This window comes from Syngnathus typhle, linkage group LG21, assembly GCF_033458585.1.
Source record: "Syngnathus typhle isolate RoL2023-S1 ecotype Sweden linkage group LG21, RoL_Styp_1.0, whole genome shotgun sequence".
NCBI lineage: Eukaryota > Metazoa > Chordata > Actinopteri > Syngnathiformes > Syngnathidae > Syngnathus > Syngnathus typhle.
This window is the reverse complement of record NC_083758.1, coordinates 4888351-4905858: the sequence shown is the minus strand read 5'-3', so window position 1 is coordinate 4905858 and position 17508 is coordinate 4888351. Positions and strand designations below refer to the sequence as shown.

At 42.5% G+C, this 17508-nt stretch overlaps 3 protein-coding genes across 4 annotated transcripts in view; all 3 read right to left on the bottom strand.

Annotated features, from left to right (window-relative positions):
• Positions 1-582: 582 nt before the first annotated feature.
• On the bottom strand, positions 583-4664 carry LOC133145653 (chloride anion exchanger-like). The gene is made up of 19 exons (XM_061269299.1): positions 4534-4664; positions 4330-4469; positions 4148-4258; positions 3847-4007; positions 3554-3718; positions 3331-3483; positions 3102-3184; positions 2863-3010; positions 2679-2792; positions 2530-2607; positions 2377-2472; positions 2186-2292; positions 2054-2123; positions 1894-1986; positions 1732-1815; positions 1521-1655; positions 1388-1442; positions 768-904; positions 583-691 (listed from the first exon to the last, which is right to left on the bottom strand). The coding sequence occupies exons 1-19, from the start codon at positions 4662-4664 to the stop codon at positions 671-673; spliced, it is 2082 nt and encodes a 693-aa protein (XP_061125283.1). The 3' UTR covers positions 583-670.
• Positions 4665-4894: 230 nt separating this feature from the next.
• On the bottom strand, positions 4895-11595 carry slc26a3.2 (solute carrier family 26 member 3, tandem duplicate 2). Its single transcript, XM_061268759.1, has 21 exons — positions 10780-11595; positions 9824-9991; positions 9397-9536; positions 9138-9248; positions 8914-9074; positions 8419-8583; positions 8199-8351; positions 8012-8094; positions 7791-7938; positions 7607-7720; positions 7468-7545; positions 7306-7401; positions 7126-7232; positions 6796-6865; positions 6626-6718; positions 6450-6545; positions 5923-6153; positions 5807-5861; positions 5551-5696; positions 5402-5461; positions 4895-5272 (listed from the first exon to the last, which is right to left on the bottom strand). The coding sequence occupies exons 2-21, from the start codon at positions 9949-9951 to the stop codon at positions 5246-5248; spliced, it is 2262 nt and encodes a 753-aa protein (XP_061124743.1). The 5' UTR covers positions 9952-9991; positions 10780-11595; the 3' UTR covers positions 4895-5245.
• A 1903-nt stretch (positions 11596-13498) lies between these two features.
• large1 (LARGE xylosyl- and glucuronyltransferase 1) overlaps positions 13499-17508 on the bottom strand; it is a 109994-nt gene continuing 105984 nt past the window's right edge. For both annotated transcript variants that reach the window (XM_061269062.1, XM_061269063.1), the window contains 4 exons: positions 16980-17258; positions 16766-16912; positions 16486-16681; positions 13499-14712 (listed from right to left, as the gene is read on the bottom strand). In XM_061269062.1, coding sequence (XP_061125046.1) covers positions 14515-14712; positions 16486-16681; positions 16766-16912; positions 16980-17258 — 820 coding nt within the window. In that variant the 3' untranslated portion in view covers positions 13499-14514. The remainder of the gene's footprint in view (positions 14713-16485; positions 16682-16765; positions 16913-16979; positions 17259-17508) is intronic.

The window sequence follows — 17508 nt, the reverse complement described above, 5'->3', positions numbered from 1 at the left end:
GGACGTTAAACAAACAAAAAAAATCCTTACAAACCTGTTCTTTTCTGTAGAGAAGATTGTTGTGCTCAAGAATTGTGTTGAATGCATCGAATGCGTCCAAACTTTGCACCACAAAAGACTGGCACGCAGCTTATGCACATCAGGAGAAGCCCACAATGTTCAGACTTTAAATGTCATCTGAAGGGAGTGTAAAGTTAGACCAGGCTAAACATCAAAGTGTGTATGTATGTTTTTCCTACACCAAAGGTCCAAGAACTGTGAAACTGTTTGCCACCCAGTCTGCCTGTGAAGACATCAAGCTGTCATTTTGTTCCTGTACTAATGTTATACAGCCGCTAGGGGGCAATACTACCTAATGCAAGATCTCACTGAGGTTGTGTCGTTCTTTTCCAGTCCACTGCTGTCATTTAAAATAAAAATGCAGTATTACTTGATTTGGTGTTACCTACCTGCTGTTAAAGTAGGTCTTACTGGTGAAACAAAGTGGATGTCTAAATTTGGCGTTTGCATCATGATGGGGACATGCAAAAAATGCAGGGAAGCGCATACACATTTGTGTGAATAAGACATTTTCTGACACAATGAAGAGGATCCGATTTTATTGTGACGTGCATTTTTTTCAGAATATCTCTTTTTTTTTAAAAAGGATGACCATGAATGTTGAGGACTTCTACATTTTGGTTTCTAGTGGCTGAAACAAGAAAAGACAAACAGTCAAAACCTAAACAAAGCATGACAACAGTTACATTCACTTTGATTTATCTTACCAAGCAGTTTTCTACAGTGTCCAACTTGTGTTTGTCCTGCACGTGCATCATGGCGTCATGGATGCTCGGGAAGAACATAGACGTCTGAAGGTCATCGTCAAAGAACATGCAGCTCTGGAGTTTTTCCAGTATGCACACTATCAACACATGAATTGTTATGGTTTACAGATTATCTTGATCGTATGATTATGTTGGAATGTAACCTGTAATAAATCATCTAGCTTGTCCTGTCTTAACAAAAGTAGTAGAACAAAGTGCGAAGATCTTTTGAACTGATTGACCAGCTGCAGAGGAAGCAATCAAAGTTGTTTTGTTTACACAACGTTGTAAAAGACCCCCTGCTATGCTTTGATCAGCAGGCCAGGGGCTTCAACCCCATCCTGCCCACTCTCACCCCCACCCTGTTTCTCGCAATAAAAATGCAAGAGGCCGGAGTCAGACCTCGTTCGATCATCGCTGTACGCACAGCGACGAATGACTCTCCACCTGCAGGTGTTTAAAAGGGCATACTGCCTCCCGTGTGGTTCTTGCAAAAATAAGTTAGAGTGAGAACCACTCTAACATGAATGGTGTGAAAGAATGGCACAAGTACAAAAAAGTGAGTGACAGATGAATCTCACCATCACATGACGCTATGTAAACAGCCACGTCAACTCGTATGAACTCTTTGAGAGCCTTTTGAGAAGCAGAGGGGAAACACGCATTCAAAAATAGACATATTTGGATCTTGCCATGTTAAAATCAGCACCATACTGTTTTGAGCCCCTTGAGAGCAGAGATATCCAGGAAGGAGACGGCAGAGAAGTCCAGGATGAGGCTGTGGAGATCCAACGGATAAAGCTGTGGGGCGCACGGCGGCTTGCAAAATTCCAAATCCTTCCCGGCTTTCTGGGTCACATGGAACAGGAAACGTTTTCAGGAACCAGCTCGTTTTGAATACGACGCGTTACGCTTGAGGTATGACCTCCTTCATCGGCTCTTCCTGCTTCCTCATTTTTTTCAAAGCCTTGGTCCTCTTCCGCAGAACCCTCAGAGGGTTAAAGCCAACCTAGAACAACAAAGTGTTGATTGGATGAAAGCAGAGAGTTGACTGGTCATGTCAAAAGTACGTCAGAAGAATACGTACGGCCTCTATAAGCTTGTCCCGCAAAAAGTCAATATTGGCAAAGAAGATGGGAGCGGGGATTCGGAAGATTTTCACTCCTTTGGGTTCAAGTATCTTCACAAGAACAAACAAAACAATGATTGTCAAAAAAAAAAAAAAACATTATCACGTGAGTACTTACGTGTAGGTAGTCTTTACGATCCCTGTAGATGTCGGTTCCGGGGATGTTTGCCAAGATGGCGCAGCGTGGACTGAAGAGACATTTGAAGCAAGATTGAGATCTCCAGTTGTTGTTTCCCTTCTGATTTCTTACAATTGAGTCCTGAAGACCACCGTGAGAAGCTCCACCCCCAAGCCGACTGCCAGTCCGAGATCCAGTCCCAGCAGGATGGAGCTGGTACACGTGCCCACCCACACCACCTGTACGCACACGCGTCACGTTTGAGGCTCGCTTGCGGGCAAAATGGCGGGGGTGGGGGGTTGGAATGTCATCGCTGTACTCACACATTCATGTTTATCTCTCCGCCACAGGTAGGGGATGTCTCGGAATTGCATCAACATGCCCTTTAGGTTCACCAGCACCAACGCCCCCAGGACCGACTGGATAAGAAATAAATATTAATTCAAAGATATAATAGAGGCAATGCCACGTGTTACCTTGGGAAGTGGCTCCAGTAGAAAGCCAAGCGCCACAGTCACGATCATGGCAATCATGGCTGATATGAGCCCTGCGATCTGAATTTGTGGACATAAAAAAAAGTTATTGTCATCAGAGGGTAGCAGCGGGCGGGAAAAGGAGCGGCAACCTGCGTTCGGCCTCCCGAGCTCTCCTGCACGGCCGTCCTGGAGAGAGCCGTGCTGGCGGCAAATGAGCGGAAGCTGGCGCCGAATATGTTGCTCACGCCGAACGCAATCAGCTCCTAATTGCACAATTTCTTTTTCACAAGAGTCACATTTAATTATTATTATTTTTAAATATCAGCGACTGACCTGGTTGCCGTCAATGGTGTAATCATGTTTGATGGCGTAAACTTTGGCCACGGAAAAGGCCACCGCAAAGCCCACGATGGCGATGGGAAAAGCCTCCACGACGCTCTCCTGGAAGACTTCCACGCTGGGGGCAATCGGAGACTCATACCTGAAGATGAGCCAAAAGGAACGCTAAAGAAGTGCCATCCATCTCTTGGTGGCTCGTCATAGAAATGTAGACTGATCTTGGCGCTACTCACCCACTTAGCATTTTGCCCACAACGTCGACTCCATATCTGGTCTCGAAGGTGAAGCCGTACGACACTCCGCACGCTATAATGGTCTGGGCAGAGAGAGAATTAAAAAAAAAAAAAAATTATGTGGCAATTTTTTGGGGCTGCTTTAAGCATGTTATTTCTGGGGAAATCAGATTCACTTCTTAAAAAAGTGTTTAAATTTTATTATTATTTTGGTAATAAAAGTATTTACCATAATGACTTCAATGGGAATAGGCACAGGCAGCTTGGCTTTGTAACGTTCATTCAGCTCCTTGACGATGAACACCACTAGCATGATGACCACTGACATCATCAGGTCGCACACATTGCTGGACGTGATCTGGACAAAGATCTTCTCCAGGGTCTGCACGCAACAGGCCACAGCTCAAAATTGACTACCACCAACTTTGGGATCCATGATGAATTGTACGCACATAAATGATGGAGAGCGGCCCGTTGATGCCTGGCACGGTCAGGCCCAACACGAACTTGAGCTGGGACACCACGATGTGGACGGCAGCCGCTGTGGTGAACCCGGACACCAACGTGTCTGACAGGTACACCACCACAAAGCCGGCCTGGAGAACCCCCATGGCCAGCTGCGTGGAAAATAAAGAATTGGTGTAGGCTCCCTCTAGCGGTGAGCAAAATAATCACAGGTAATTGTGATAATAATGAAATAAATAAATAACAATAATTGATTGATTGATATTGTTCATAACATTACCTGGAAGAGCCCCATGAGAAAAGTCACAGAGGAGGCAACCAGCACCCTCTGGTGGTCCGGCGTCAACCCTTCAAAGTCTGTGATGTTGGCGGGTGGTCCGTCTTCCGGGACCAGGCGGGTCACCACGGCACCCACCATCAAACTGAGCACCGGGAACGAGCCTGTGGGAAGTCAAGGACCATCTTTAAAAGTCTAATCACGCTGATACTGTCAAACATTTTCTTCATATTTAACCACCTTGTTAAATGAAGCAGAATGAATATTTTCCGAAATGTTTGAAGAGATACAAAGAAGGATTTACCGACAGATATGTGCCTGGACGTTCCGAGGAAGAAGTAGGTGAGCATGGGGAAGAAAGCGGTGTAGAGGCCATAACTGGGAGGAAGCGAGGCCAGCAAAGAAAAGGCCAGTCCTGAAGGAGACCACAAGATCCTCTTAGTGGAACACAACAAAGCGATGCAGATGGATTTTTCCGCTTTTCACCTTGCATGACTGCCACCATGCCCGTGCTGACCCCGGACAGAAGATCCCCCGGCAGCCACTCTCGGATTCGGTACGCTTTCATCCAGCCGACAATGGGGAGAAGGGAGAGCGCCACATTTTTGGCTCTCTTTGCGTCGCATCTGGTGTGGGATAAACAAAACAAGTCAAGAAGTCAAAGAAGAGGAAGACGCGGCGGTGACTTACGTCAGGTAGTCTTTAACGTGGCTCGATGGGGTTTTGTGCAAGCGTGGGATTTTTTGGTGGTCTTCCGCAAAGCTGTCCTCGGAATACGTCGGCCTGGTGACCGTGTAGGGTTTCCTCGAAGTCAACTTCATGTCTCCTCGATGAAAGTGTTGCACCTTTGCCCTCCGTGTATCTAATCTAGAATCTCCACATCACCTTTTCTGATGCGCCACTTATAATCATTGACAAAAGAAGATACTTTTATGATACATTGATCGTTTGCTATCTGATGAGGCTCGGCCCATTCACGTTTTGATACTCACCCAATTACTGTACACTTCAAAAATTAATTTAAATGAATCAGAACACAGTACACATGAAATTCATCTTTTAAAAACATTTTTTTGTCACACATTTATTCAAGTATCAAATGTTTCAAAACAAGAGGTTCCCAAAACGTAATTTGTTCTCATCATCCTGAAAATACACAACTATAAAGTATATAAAAATCAATTTCAACACATCCACAAATTGCTATGCAAAGTACAAACACACCAAATTAGCACTTTGCGTACATTTCAAAGGCTTACATACAGATTGTCGAGTCAAGGCAAAAGCATTACATGCGGTATAAGTGCGCTGTGCTCTAAATAGCTGATCTGGAAATTAAAACTAACTTTCCCTTCGGTGTTGGAGATTTAATAACAATAAAAAAAAGGGAATCACGCAGAAGTTAGAACTTGGTTTCTGGATCTGCTGCCTGTGGATAAAATAATGAGTGTCATCTTTGTCACCATCCAACAAAAATCTCTGAATCGAGATTTTCACTCATTCATTTTGTATTCTGAACGTCAAGAATGATTTTAACAAGAGTATTTGTAATGCTTACATTCTTATCTCTGTTCCTGAGACTCCCCGCAGGATGGTGGACCGTCACCATTGTTGGAATCTGCAAATGAAATGATCAATGCAACATACACAATGATTGAGAAATGCAATAAAGTTCTTATTGAAAGTAACCGGGGGGCTTCCCACTACCTTGTCGTAGCGGGATTTGTTTTGGGAGCACTCGGGATGTTTGTTCAGGATGTGCAGCACGGCGTCGTGCAGCGTCAGGAAGAATATGGACGGCTGCACTTCGTCATCAAAGAAGCTGCACTGGTGCAATTTATCCAGGATGTACGCTAAAAAAAACAAAAAAAAATTGATGGAATAATTGCCTCCAATTTAGCATTTTTGGGGAATTATTGTGCTGTGTATTTCGGAAAATCAAAACGCAGAAATTGATATTTACGATCACAAGCGACAATGTAGACGTCCACTTCAACGCGGATAAATTCTTTGAGAGCCTGCAAGAGAGGATCACACAATGAGGAGACATTCAAAAGTCATGCTGGAAAATGAACTGACCGCTTTGAGACCCTTAAGAGCGGAGATGTCCAGGAAGGAGACGGCCGCAAAGTCCAGCACCAGACTGTGCAGGTCCACGCGAGGGACAACAATGTTAGCGGGAAGCTCGGCGTTCCAGTCCACGCGGGCGGGCAGGTCCTTGAAGTTGGCAGGCAGGTCCAGTTCCTCCGTGTTGCTTTCAAACTCAACCGACTCGTTGATGGGGCCGCATGAGGTGTTCAGGAAGCCGTTCTGGAATAGGAAATATTACTACCTCAAGCCACTTTTCCGAATGTTCTGGCTTTGGACGGGGAAAATGTTGCTATTGTTTAAATTTTAAAGTACCCAAGAACATGACACAATGTGGATTGTACACGAGTGCTGAGTCTGGCGAATCTCAAACTATTATCTAATCTTTGTCGCCGTAAACAGTTATGTGTTGTAGTATTTATGACTTTCGACTGCATGTGTATTGTGGAAAAGTACTATGTTATTGTTACACTCAACACGTACATTTTTTTATTTCTATTTACGAGGTTATCACTTACCGATGTCCACTGGAGATAACCTTTCTTAAGAAGTTTCCGGATCAAGTGCAGTGCTTTATTTCGCTTCCTGAGGACTCTCAGTGGATTGAATCCAACCTGTGTTGCACATTTGAAAAAAATGATAAGACACAAATGAAATTAAAAAGATAAACAAACAAACAAAACGACAGACGCACAGCTTCCACCAGTTTGCTTCTGAAAAACTCGATATTGGCGAAGAAGATCGGCGACGGGATACGGAAGATTTTCACTCCTTCTGGCTCGTATATCTGGAGGAGGAATACATTTGGATTTGAGTCAGATAGTTTTTAAAATAGTCAGTCCACTTGTGCCATCGCCAGCTTACATCAACATAGTCCTTTCGGTCTTTGTAGAGATCGGTGCCGTAAATGTTGGCTAGCACGCTGCAGCGGGGGCTGAGTGACAGTAGAAGAAATAAAATTCAAAAAGCAATTTCTGTAGTAAAAAAAAAAATAATAATAAAAAGGTGGCAAGAGAAGTTTTTTTATTGCAGTCATAACATATTAAATTGCAAAAAAACCCAAAAATCTAGTTAGCCCAATCTAGCTCAAAATGGGGAATATGAAATCTGCCTAGCAACAAGTGACAAGAAGGAATATAATGTCGCTACTCTTCCACCAACTGATACAAGCAGAAGATTTGATTAGAGACTCACAACTGAGCTCTGAGGACGACACTAAGTAGTTCCACACCGAGACCTGCGGCCAGACCAAGATCCAATCCAAGTAAAATGGCCGCAATACACGTGCCCAGCCATACAATCTGTATATTAAAACAAAAAAAAACCCACCAAGTGAAATACAAATTTATTCAACATCAATATCAATCCACTTACACAGTCCGACTTGTCCCGCCTCCACAAATACGGGACCTCTCGAAACTGCATCAGCATTCCTTTCAGGTTTACGATGACCACCGCGCCCAGCACGGACTGTCGGGAACACGGGTTAAGGGAAGTGTAAACAAAAAAGCAAAAGGGGATGGGGGCGGAGCCAACCTTTGGCAGTGGGTCCAGGAGAAATCCGATGGCTAAGGTGACGATCATCACGATGATGGCTGAGAGCAAACCGGCGATCTGAAGATATGAGAATCAAATTGAATGTATTGAAATAAATAAATAAAGTAAACCAGGTTACCTGTGTTTTTCCACCAGTACTTTCTTGCACTGCACTTCGAGACAGAGCTGTACTAGCTGCAAATGATTTGAAGGACGCGCCAAAAATGTTGCTGACCCCAAAAGCAATCAGCTCCTGGAGAGAAATATTAAAATTGCTTTTTTAACTCTATGTGGTTATTAAAAAAAAATTCTGTTTTGTGCACCTGGTTTCCATCGATGGTGTAGTCGTGCTTCACTGAATAGACTTTAGCCACAGAGAAGGCCACAGCAAAACCTACGATGGCCATCGGGAAGGCTTCCACGGCCGTCTCTTGGAAGATGTGCAGGTTTGGGGCCATCGGAGGCTCGTACCTGAAAAGGAACATCAACAATCGGGATGGATTCTTCCGATTGATGTTGTCGGTGGCTGAGGTTAGTACTCTACCCTTTTGGAATATGACCCACAACGTCAATTTTATACTTGGTCCTGAAGTCGAACGCGTAAGAAACACCACAAGCGATGACAGTCTGGGGAACACATTCGTTTTTGTAAAAGTCCTGAACATTAAAGCTAGACAGAAATCAGAAATCAATCACAATAGAGATTAGCGTGTAATGATCGAGCCCCTCACCATGATAACCTCGATGGGGATGGGAACAGGCAACTTGGCTTTGAATCGGTCATTCAGCTCCTTCACAATGAACACCACCACCATGATCACCAAGGAGATAACCACGTCGCAAACGTTGGTGGACTCGATCTTGGAGAAGATGACCTCCAAAGTCTGTCAAGAAAAACAACAACATAAGAATCACACACTAAGATAAAACCTAAGCTTTTTATTAGCTTACGTAAATAATGGAGAGCGGACCACTCATTCCAGGGACTTGCAGGCCCAGCACAAACTTCAGCTGGGACACCAGGATGTGAATGGCGGCCGCTGTGGTGAAGCCGGAGACCAGAGTGTCGGACAGGTACATCACCACAAAACCCACTTGCAGGACGCCCATCGCCAACTACCAGACACACATAAAAATGTGGGAAAACGTCATCATTTGTGTCTTCAAAAATGTGCCACACGATGGTGGCAAAGCCGAATGAGATGTTTGCTGTGACAACGGAAGAGCAGGGGTGTAAAGACAGAGCCCCGGGGCACACCGGTAGTGATTGGGCAAGGGGCGGGTGAGAAGGACTTTAAGGTACGACTGGAAGCCAAGAAGAAAGCCTGATTTTTACATGAAAGGAATTTCAGGATGTCTTTTCACGTATGGGTTCTTGAGAATTTTAGGTGAATTTCTTTGGGTTGGACAACCCCCAAAATAATTTCAATAGCAAAGCAGATTCACCTGCATGATTCCCACAAGGAAGGTCACAGAGGAGGCCACCAGAACTCGCTGCTCATTCATGGTGAGACCTTCAAAACCCGTAATGTTAACTAATGGGCCTTCGTCCGGTACCAGCCTGGTGACCACCGAGCCCATCATCAGACACAACACCGGGAATGGACCTTCAGAAAAGGAGACCATGAGACTCAAAGGAAGACGTGGCCGTAAAAAAAGAACGGCCTTACCCACTGAGATGTGTCTGGAGGTTCCGAGGAAAAAATAGATGACAACTGGGAAGAAAGCAGAAAAGAGCCCGTACCAGGGTGGAAGGGACGCCAGGAGACAGTAGGCCAAACCTAAACGAACACATCAAACTGGAATCAGACTAAAAATATATATAAAAGTCCCGTTTACTAATTTCTCTGAAGAGGCACAGGGTGCTTGCTTCAAGCAGTTAATTGAAGCGACACTTACAAAACAAAATAATCAACGGTCGATCCAAACCTTGTAGTACGGCAACAAGTCCAGTACTGACTCCCGACACAATATCACTCAGCAACCACTCTTTAATCCTGTAGATCTTAATCCAGCCGATGACGGGAAGCAGAGACAAAACGGCATTTTTGGCACGTCTGGTATCACACCTACAATGACAATAGAATATTTTTTAAAAAAGGCAAATCTAATACGAGTTAATACAAGTAAGATACAGAATACATTTTTAAACTATCGGTGAAAAAGTTCAGGGTCAGAACCACCATGAATCATCACTTGAATGACGTTAAGCGTATTGAAAGGCTTTCCAAAAATTGGCCCGATCGATGACGATTTTTCTTTTTTTTACACTAGCACGAGTTTGAACCTGGAAAGTAGATAAGACTTGACTTGTTATCTACCAACAAAGTGTACTCAAGTGCGTGTGATGTCTCACGTGAAGTACTGCTTGACGTGGTCTAGCGCGGTCTTGCGGTGCCTGTAGACCTTCTTGTGCTCTTCGGCAAACGACTCCTCCGAGTACAGGGAGCGCGCCACCAGGTACTGGTCGCCCGTTGCTTGCATCCCGAGAACCTGCGGTCCGTCCGAGGACCTGCTGCTGCTTCTGCCGAGATCCATTTAAGCACATTTAAACATGAGATCACCTTTGACGCCGCTAAAAACAAAGGTCCAGATGGGAAAGCGCTTGAGGTCTGGATCACTTGTCAGATTTGATAAATAGAGAGCAATGCCAGACAGTGTTGCTTTCAATGAACCACTTCCCTTAGACCTACAATAGAACACCCCCTTAAGATGATGTGGATCATTCCAGAATTGGACAAGTTCAGTCTCTCCAAAATGAAATTTCAAAAGAACAACTTGAGGTAATTACATTTGTTGTCAGATAGAAAGTCATTCTGAAATTATCTTTAGATCAGGTTTGAACTTGCTTTTGTCTAGTCAACAGAATTTTATCAGATGTGTTTTAAATTGTTGTAATAATGTTCGAAAGTTGTATTTCTCAACATGTTTGTGAAATCTTGCAAGATGATGAGTTTGCCTTGACCCATACAAATAGTAATACTTTGAATAAAAACACAAACATGCAACCCGGTCACTGTAAAATTAAATTGATATTAAAATAATTGTATTACTATTTTATTAACTTTATTTAAAATTGTAAAGGATTTATTCAGTACTATCTTTGAAATAGGCATTTTTTAGGATCACCAAACAGAAACTATATGACAAATAAAATCTCATAAAAAATGTGCTATTAATTTTATATATATATATATATTCATTTTTTTTTATGAAGACAAAAAAATAATTTGTGAATTTCTCAAAAAAGTGCTGAAAATATCCACCAATTTTATAATAGGCCACAATGAATCCTACCGTGTTGCCACCTACCTGATAGTGCTACCAATTCCAACTTTCCACTGGCCTTTCCGCCTCCTCCAGCATTTGGAGCGCAACTGCGATGTCCCGCTGTTCAGCCATCAATAAAGTATGCAGCAGTTGCGACTGTCGGCTGTAATTATTAACAGTAATGACGAAGGGATGCCTTGCGTTTGGATGCCTGCCTTATCCTTGACCATTGTTCTCACTGATATCTGTCTTCGAAACTTTTCGGCGGTGACGGCTTTTCCACCCCTGGAGGAGGGACGGGACAGGACAGGCCATTGTTAGAAGGAAAGCAAGGAGCTTAATAAGCGGGGTGGGGGTGTTGCCAAAGGTCAACAACAACACCGTGTTTGGATATTTTAGGAGGTTAATGGAAACAGGTCAGAAAGACACTTCAAAACATTGATCAGATGGCAGCTACAGTATAACGCATTGTCAAAAGAAAAAAAATGCAGACATTTGTGATAAATTAAAACTCTGTGTCACCAATTGTAAAATTAATAACGTACTGAGGACAGAGCCTTGAGGGACTTCATTATTCAATATTAAACAGACAATAAAAACCTTAAAACAGATCATTTATAACGCTAGAATTTATATATAATTTCTAAATTTGCTAAAACCGGATGAACCAGGATTTATTGCAATGTTGTGGTCAACCTGTGTGGGTTGGTGCTGTGCACGAGTTTCAGTGAAATTGAGCTGGAATGCAAACAAGCACAGTAATTGTGCGAATGACCTTACTGAAATGTCTGCTTGGAATGAAAGCAGTTCACTCCAATGATTTGTGTATGATTTGCAAAAACAGTTTGGTGTTGATTAATGGCCAGATTTCAAATTGCTTCTGATATGTTATCGGATTTTTTATTTTTACAGTACTGTATGTCAAGTACAGTGGGCAGAAGAAAACATTCAGCATCTTTTTACTGGTATTTCTAACTCCACGTTGAACTAAAAAAAAAAAAAAGAAAAAAAAATTAATGAAAAAACACGAGGCAAAGTGAAGGTTTTGGAAGTTTGGTCCAGCTTTTGATCTCCATTAAATGACAGCGCCGTGACTCACATCTGATAAACGCTGGCACGATTCTCCCGTTTGACTTCACCAAGGCCAACATTTTTCTAACCCGCCGCACATTTGTTATCTTTCAAGTGGACGACAGAAGTTGGCTGAGCATTTTATTCTAGGAACGCCACAAGTTACAATTAAAACAATAATCTTTAATGTTATAATTATTGCTGTGGATTGCTTCCTTTTTTTTCCCCCCGTCTAAAAAGATTTAGATTAGTGTGTTGAATTAAAAAATGTCCACCTCATTTTGCAATATATATTTTTTTCAAATAAAAAACATGCAGGACAACATGTTTACACGTGCAGCATACTAAGAGGAGAATTGTTATGTCATGAAAAGCGATAAAGACTTACAGGCAGTAAATAATGTTCGTCTTTTTTTTATTGGATCACAATAGAGTTGCACTTAATGACGGGTCGATCAAGGTTTATGGGATGCTGAAGATGGAATATGATAGAGCATTTTTTTCCCCGAATCATGACGTTCAGTGACGCACGGATGGCGCAATGATGCAACGTTATCGGAGCGGACGGCGCAGTGTGACGAGCCTATTTCGACACTGACAAAAATAAACAGAACCTCACAAATCACGACTACTGCTTCAAACTTTCACCCATTCATTTGACTGACACGTGACTGTTTTTCCAGCAATTAATTGGTGCAATAAATCGCACCATGGAGAAAATGACGAGTGTCTGCTTCGAAAGATAACATTTAGTGGCCTGATAAAGATAATTAACAGATACAAGAATGGTTACGCCTGCATGTTCCACAGATGATTAATACGTTCGGAATTTATTTTATTTTTTTTAAATATTAGTAGCCCTTAAAATGTCACTGATTTGGAAAGGTCAGCCAGCTCATGTTACAATAAATGTCTCCTCCTATTTCAGGAGCTGTCAGTTTTTATGTTCTGCAACAGATGCTATAGCTAATGAAACACGAGGTGTCAGTAAGAACCCAAAAATAAACCTGAATCAAAGATTTGCTTGCTTCTTCTTATTTTGCTCTAAATGAGTGAAAGTGTGCGATTTCAAGGATCGGCGGCCGTAGTAGCGTCGGGGGCGAATTAACCAAAGTCGGTTCCCCCTGAAGAAAGCTAATGAAATTCGCAATGATTAGCGTTTGATGAGCGACTTCAAACCGTAGCTGGCCTGAGGCGGAGACGACGGGAGGCACCAGAGACCGCCGCATTAAACATCTGAGCAGACGTGGCTTTAGTTTGGAGATGTGATGGACGCGGTGCTGTCTTTTGTAGTGTGTTACAAGACGATCTTTAAAACAGTGTAGGAAGATAGTGAATGGAGACATGAATTATTACTTACTTGTGGTCCACGCTTTTTTTGTTTTTTCTCAGTTGTGGATTTTCCTGGTGATAACACTAAAAGGACTGAGACACACTTCTTAATATTTTGAAAAGCAGGATGTTGCTGTGGAAAAAACACGTGGCCCGGCCTTACAAGATGATCTTCAGGATGAACATACAATTGTTGAACTTTAATTTGTGACTTTTGAAGATTCTGTGTAAAAGGAAACAGTGAAATTAGCACACAAATGGGGGGGAAAAAGGGTCCAAGTATAAAGAGGAGAGATTCAAATATTTAACTTGAGAAGAGCGTTTCCATGACAACGGTGAGGAATAGTCCAAGGCAAGCAAGCGTTTGACACTTTTACTTTTATTTCAGGTAGCAGCATCAGTCAGCCATCCACTCCGCGTCACACACTTCCAAAATCTCACACACACATTCAAACCTGCATGACGGCCCTTCTGCGTCTTTCTTCTCGGGTGAATGAGAGAAAAAGAAGGCGGGCCACTGGCCTCAAATTCAACAACAGTGAAAATAAAATAAACATAAAAAAAAAAAGGATTTAAAGCAAGATCAGATCATGTCAAAAACAAACACAAGAATAAACACATTATTAAATTAAATTAATATTGAAACTAATGAAAACTGACCACAATCTATCTCGAGGCAGACTCTTTGGAACTCGGCCAAATGTAAAGACTTTAGAAATATTCAAGCTTGTTTTCCTGCCCTTCTGACTTCATCTTTAGCAACCTGCAAACAAACATCAATTGAAAGGAGAATACCAAAAAAAAAATGTCATCAGACTGGAGGCAAAGGTGAAACGGAGTAGATCATAGTTTGTCGTGAACACAGAGGTTTTGATTGAAAAGACTCACACACGCAGGACAAGGGAGTACGCTACACTTGGCGACCATTTTCCTTGCCTATTTAAATGAGGAGGATGGATTGTGATTGCTCGCGTCGCTCCCCTCCATCCTTACCGATTTGTCTCGCCGCCGCGATCATGATGATGTCCGTCCGGTTAGAGGAAAAAAAAAAAATGCTTTTGACGAGTGGTCACGGCAATTGGACGGTGTCCGCGGTGTGCAAAAGTGAATGGACGCAAGGCTGTCACTCCCTTGACTGGCACGCACACACCTGTGTGTACATTCGCCCACATGCATACGTCAATAATTCCACAATCCGAGCGGAGGTGACAATTTCCCGGATCCCGCTTTGAAAGCTGCGGTCCATACGCGTCACACTTAAGGTCAAAGTTTTTGAGGAAGGTCCGAGTCGGGTCCATGTACCCTCGCGCCCCCCCACGCTTACCAAGTCAGTACAGTCACTCGCGGCCTAGGGGCGGCGAGGGCCCGCGGTGGCTAGCTGTTGTTCTCGGCGGTCATGTACTTAAGGGCGGCAAAGCCGTAGCGCCGCGACATGTTCTGCTGGAATTCCTCTTTCAGGGTCTTGAGGCAGACCCGGTACTGCTTGTTGGATCGGAACTTGGTGATGTCGAAGCTGGGCGCGTGCGGCATGTGGATCATGTACGCATTGGGCAGGACCACAAATTCGTACTCCTGTGGGGAGAGAGAGAGGGGGGGGGGGGGGGGATAACAAAATATTATTAATACAGCGAAAAGAAAAAAACAATACAAGTAATTTTGCCAATCAGTTGCTGACGTCTAAAATAGGTTGATTTTTAGACCAAAAATAGACGTCTGAAATAGGTTGATTTTTTAAACCAAAAATAGACGTCTGAAAAAGGTTGATTTTTAAACCAAAAATAGACGTCTGAAAAAGGTTGATTTTTAAGCCAAAAATAGACGTCTATAATAGGTTGATTTTTAAACCAAAAATAGACGTCTAAAATAGGTTGATTTTTAAACCAAAAATAGACGTCTAAAATAGGTTGATTTTGACCAAAAATAGATGTCTAAAATAGGTTGATTTTTAAGCAGAAAATAGACATCTGAAAAAGGTTGATTTTAGATCTAAATTAGGTTGATTTATAGACCTAAAGTAGACGTTTAAAATAGGTTTATTTATAGATCTAAAATAGGTTGATTTATAGACCTAAAGTAGACGTTTAAAATAGGTTTATTTATAGATCTAAAATAGGTTGATTTATAGACCTAAAATAGGTTGATTTATAGACCTAAAATAGTCGAAACCAAACTGTCGAGGTAGGGTCATTCAACAAAGTTTCCCAAACCTTATTAATTTGCAAAATCTTGATCTTGGCTCAATTTACTAGACGTCTAAATTAAAAACATTAAATATGATCATATTTTGGAATTTTGAAGTCTGAACAAGCTGTAAGTTGTATAAATAATGCACAGAAGTTGTTTGGGTTTAACAAGCATATTAATCCGTACATGTGAATTGGTTATTCCTGTACCACTGATAAAGATCAAATTAAGTTGATTTTCAGACCAAAAATAGCCGTTATAAAAGGTTGATTTTTAAACCAAAAATAGACGTTTAAACAAGGTTGATTTTTAAACCAAAAATAGACGTCTTAAACAGGTTGATTTTTAAACCAAAAATAGGCGTCTTAAATAGGTTGATTTTCAGACCAAAAACAGACGTTTAAAAAAGGTTGGTTTTTAAACTAAAAAAATAAGTCTTAAATAGGTTGATTTTTAAACCAAAAATAGACGTCTTAAATAGGTTGATTTCTAAACCAAAAATAAACGTCTAAAAAAAGTTGATTTTTAAAAAAATATGGCGCAATTTCTTTTAACATTTCCATTCATGGTCTTCGCCTTCTCCAGAAATGGCATTTTCTAGTTTATTTTCAAATTACCCAAATTGATATCCATGAAAACCTTCTAAAAATACACCACATAGCTCTGCGAAGAAGTCATCATTTTCAAACGATTATATAAGGTGTATGTTACTCAACAGGAAGGAGACCTCTCCCGAGACCAAACTGCTAACAAAGAAAGACAGTAAATCCTAGATTGTTGTATTTGTGTTTAGAGCGTGGCAGGCTACTTCCTGGTGCCTGTCGAAAAGGACGGATGGGTGTTGGCGTCTTGCCATTATGATTCATGGGGGTTGAACTGTGGCTACACCTTAACCTATTTTTTTTTTTAATGTCTATAGCGGTTGAACAAAGGTGGCCACTCAACAGACAAGGAGGACATATTAGCATTTGACATAGTTTGTAGCTATAGGTGAAGCATGAATTAGCAGATGCCCATAGATAAATAATAAAAAAAAAAGTCGTAAAGTGATGTAACTGCAGAGCCCAAAAGACTCCAAAACACAAGCTGTTCACCCTAAATGTCCAATATGCAAAGTAAGCTAGCAATTGAAGCAGCTAGCTAGCTACTAGCATGTTTTACCTGCGCATCCAGCTCCATGATGTGCGCCACCTTGTTCCAGCCAAAGCCTACAAAGCGGCGGTCGTACTCGGGGCTGTCCCGTCTCACCATGACGTACGGCTCAAAGTCGGCCTCCCACTCCACCCTGTAGGGCGTGGTGGCCGTCCGCCATTTGGCAAAGTTGGTGGGCGCGTGGCCTTTGGTCCACACGTGGTACCTGTGGCAAGCAAAATGATAACGTTGCAGTTCCTTCTTTACATAAATTTGAAGACTCAATGTACGCAAGTTAACTGTTACCTACCTGAAGGTAAAAAGCGTTCCCATGTCCAGCTGAGAAAGCAGCTCGGCTTTCGATTTTGGGTAGGAGAGGCGATAGCGCAGCGTTTCAAACGCCGGCACCACGAGTGCTTTCTTGCTGTTGGCCATGTCGAGTTGCACAACCGACTTCCTGTAAATACGCACGACGTGATCGGCAAACAAATCCAACGGGTACACTCGCAAAACGTTCCTCTTACCTGAGATATTCGTAGAGGCCATACATGGGCAAGAAATCGATGTCGGACAGGAACATGTAAGGTGTGTTGACGTGCCGCATGGCGACGTTTCGGAGCAGGTTGACCGGGTAGAACTGTCCTTCTTTGTAGACCACATGGTAACCTACGTTGCCTCGGCTCATGAGCACCTCGGAGCCCTGAGCGTAGCGCAGGAACTGCTGGGCCTCTGCGTCGGACAGGTAGAGGGCCAAGCTGATGGGGCCTTCCCAATGCTTGCAGATGGCCTCCAGCATCTGAAGTCTAAGTAGCACAGGACACACTAAACAATCACAATATTTTGTCCTTCTTGTTTTCCCAAAAAAAAAAGAAAAAAAAAAAGCTTTGTGAAAACTTTCCCTCTCATTTGTATTTCAGCATTGTCAATTCAAAATTTGTTCAACCAAACGTGTCTATCTGTCTTCTCCCAGTTGCCCGCATATGCTTCCTGCTTGAGTGAGCCGACAATTTATATTCTGACATTGTGTTTCCTTCTCCTGCAATTGTTTGTTTT

Bases quoted from the DNA above. Each gene is read 5' to 3' on its own strand.
- LOC133145653 (XM_061269299.1), bottom strand. From the start codon at position 4,664: ATGAAGTTGACTTCGAGGAAACCCTACACGGTCACCAGGCCGACGTAT. The intron at 4,470-4,533 runs GTAAGTCACCGC...ATCCCACACCAG, and splicing joins CACGTTAAAGACTACCTGAC to ATGCGACGCAAAGAGAGCCA. The intron at 905-1,387 runs GTGAGATTCATC...ATGTGTTGATAG, and splicing joins TTACATAGCGTCATGTGATG to TGTGCATACTGGAAAAACTC.
- slc26a3.2 (XM_061268759.1), bottom strand. From the start codon at position 9,951: ATGCAAGCAACGGGCGACCAGTACCTGGTGGCGCGCTCCCTGTACTCG. The intron at 8,352-8,418 runs GTAAGCTAATAA...TTTTCTTGACAG, and splicing joins GTCCGCTCTCCATTATTTAC to ACTTTGGAGGTCATCTTCTC. The intron at 7,402-7,467 runs GTTGGCTCCGCC...TGTTCCCGACAG, and splicing joins TCCTGGACCCACTGCCAAAG to TCCGTGCTGGGCGCGGTGGT.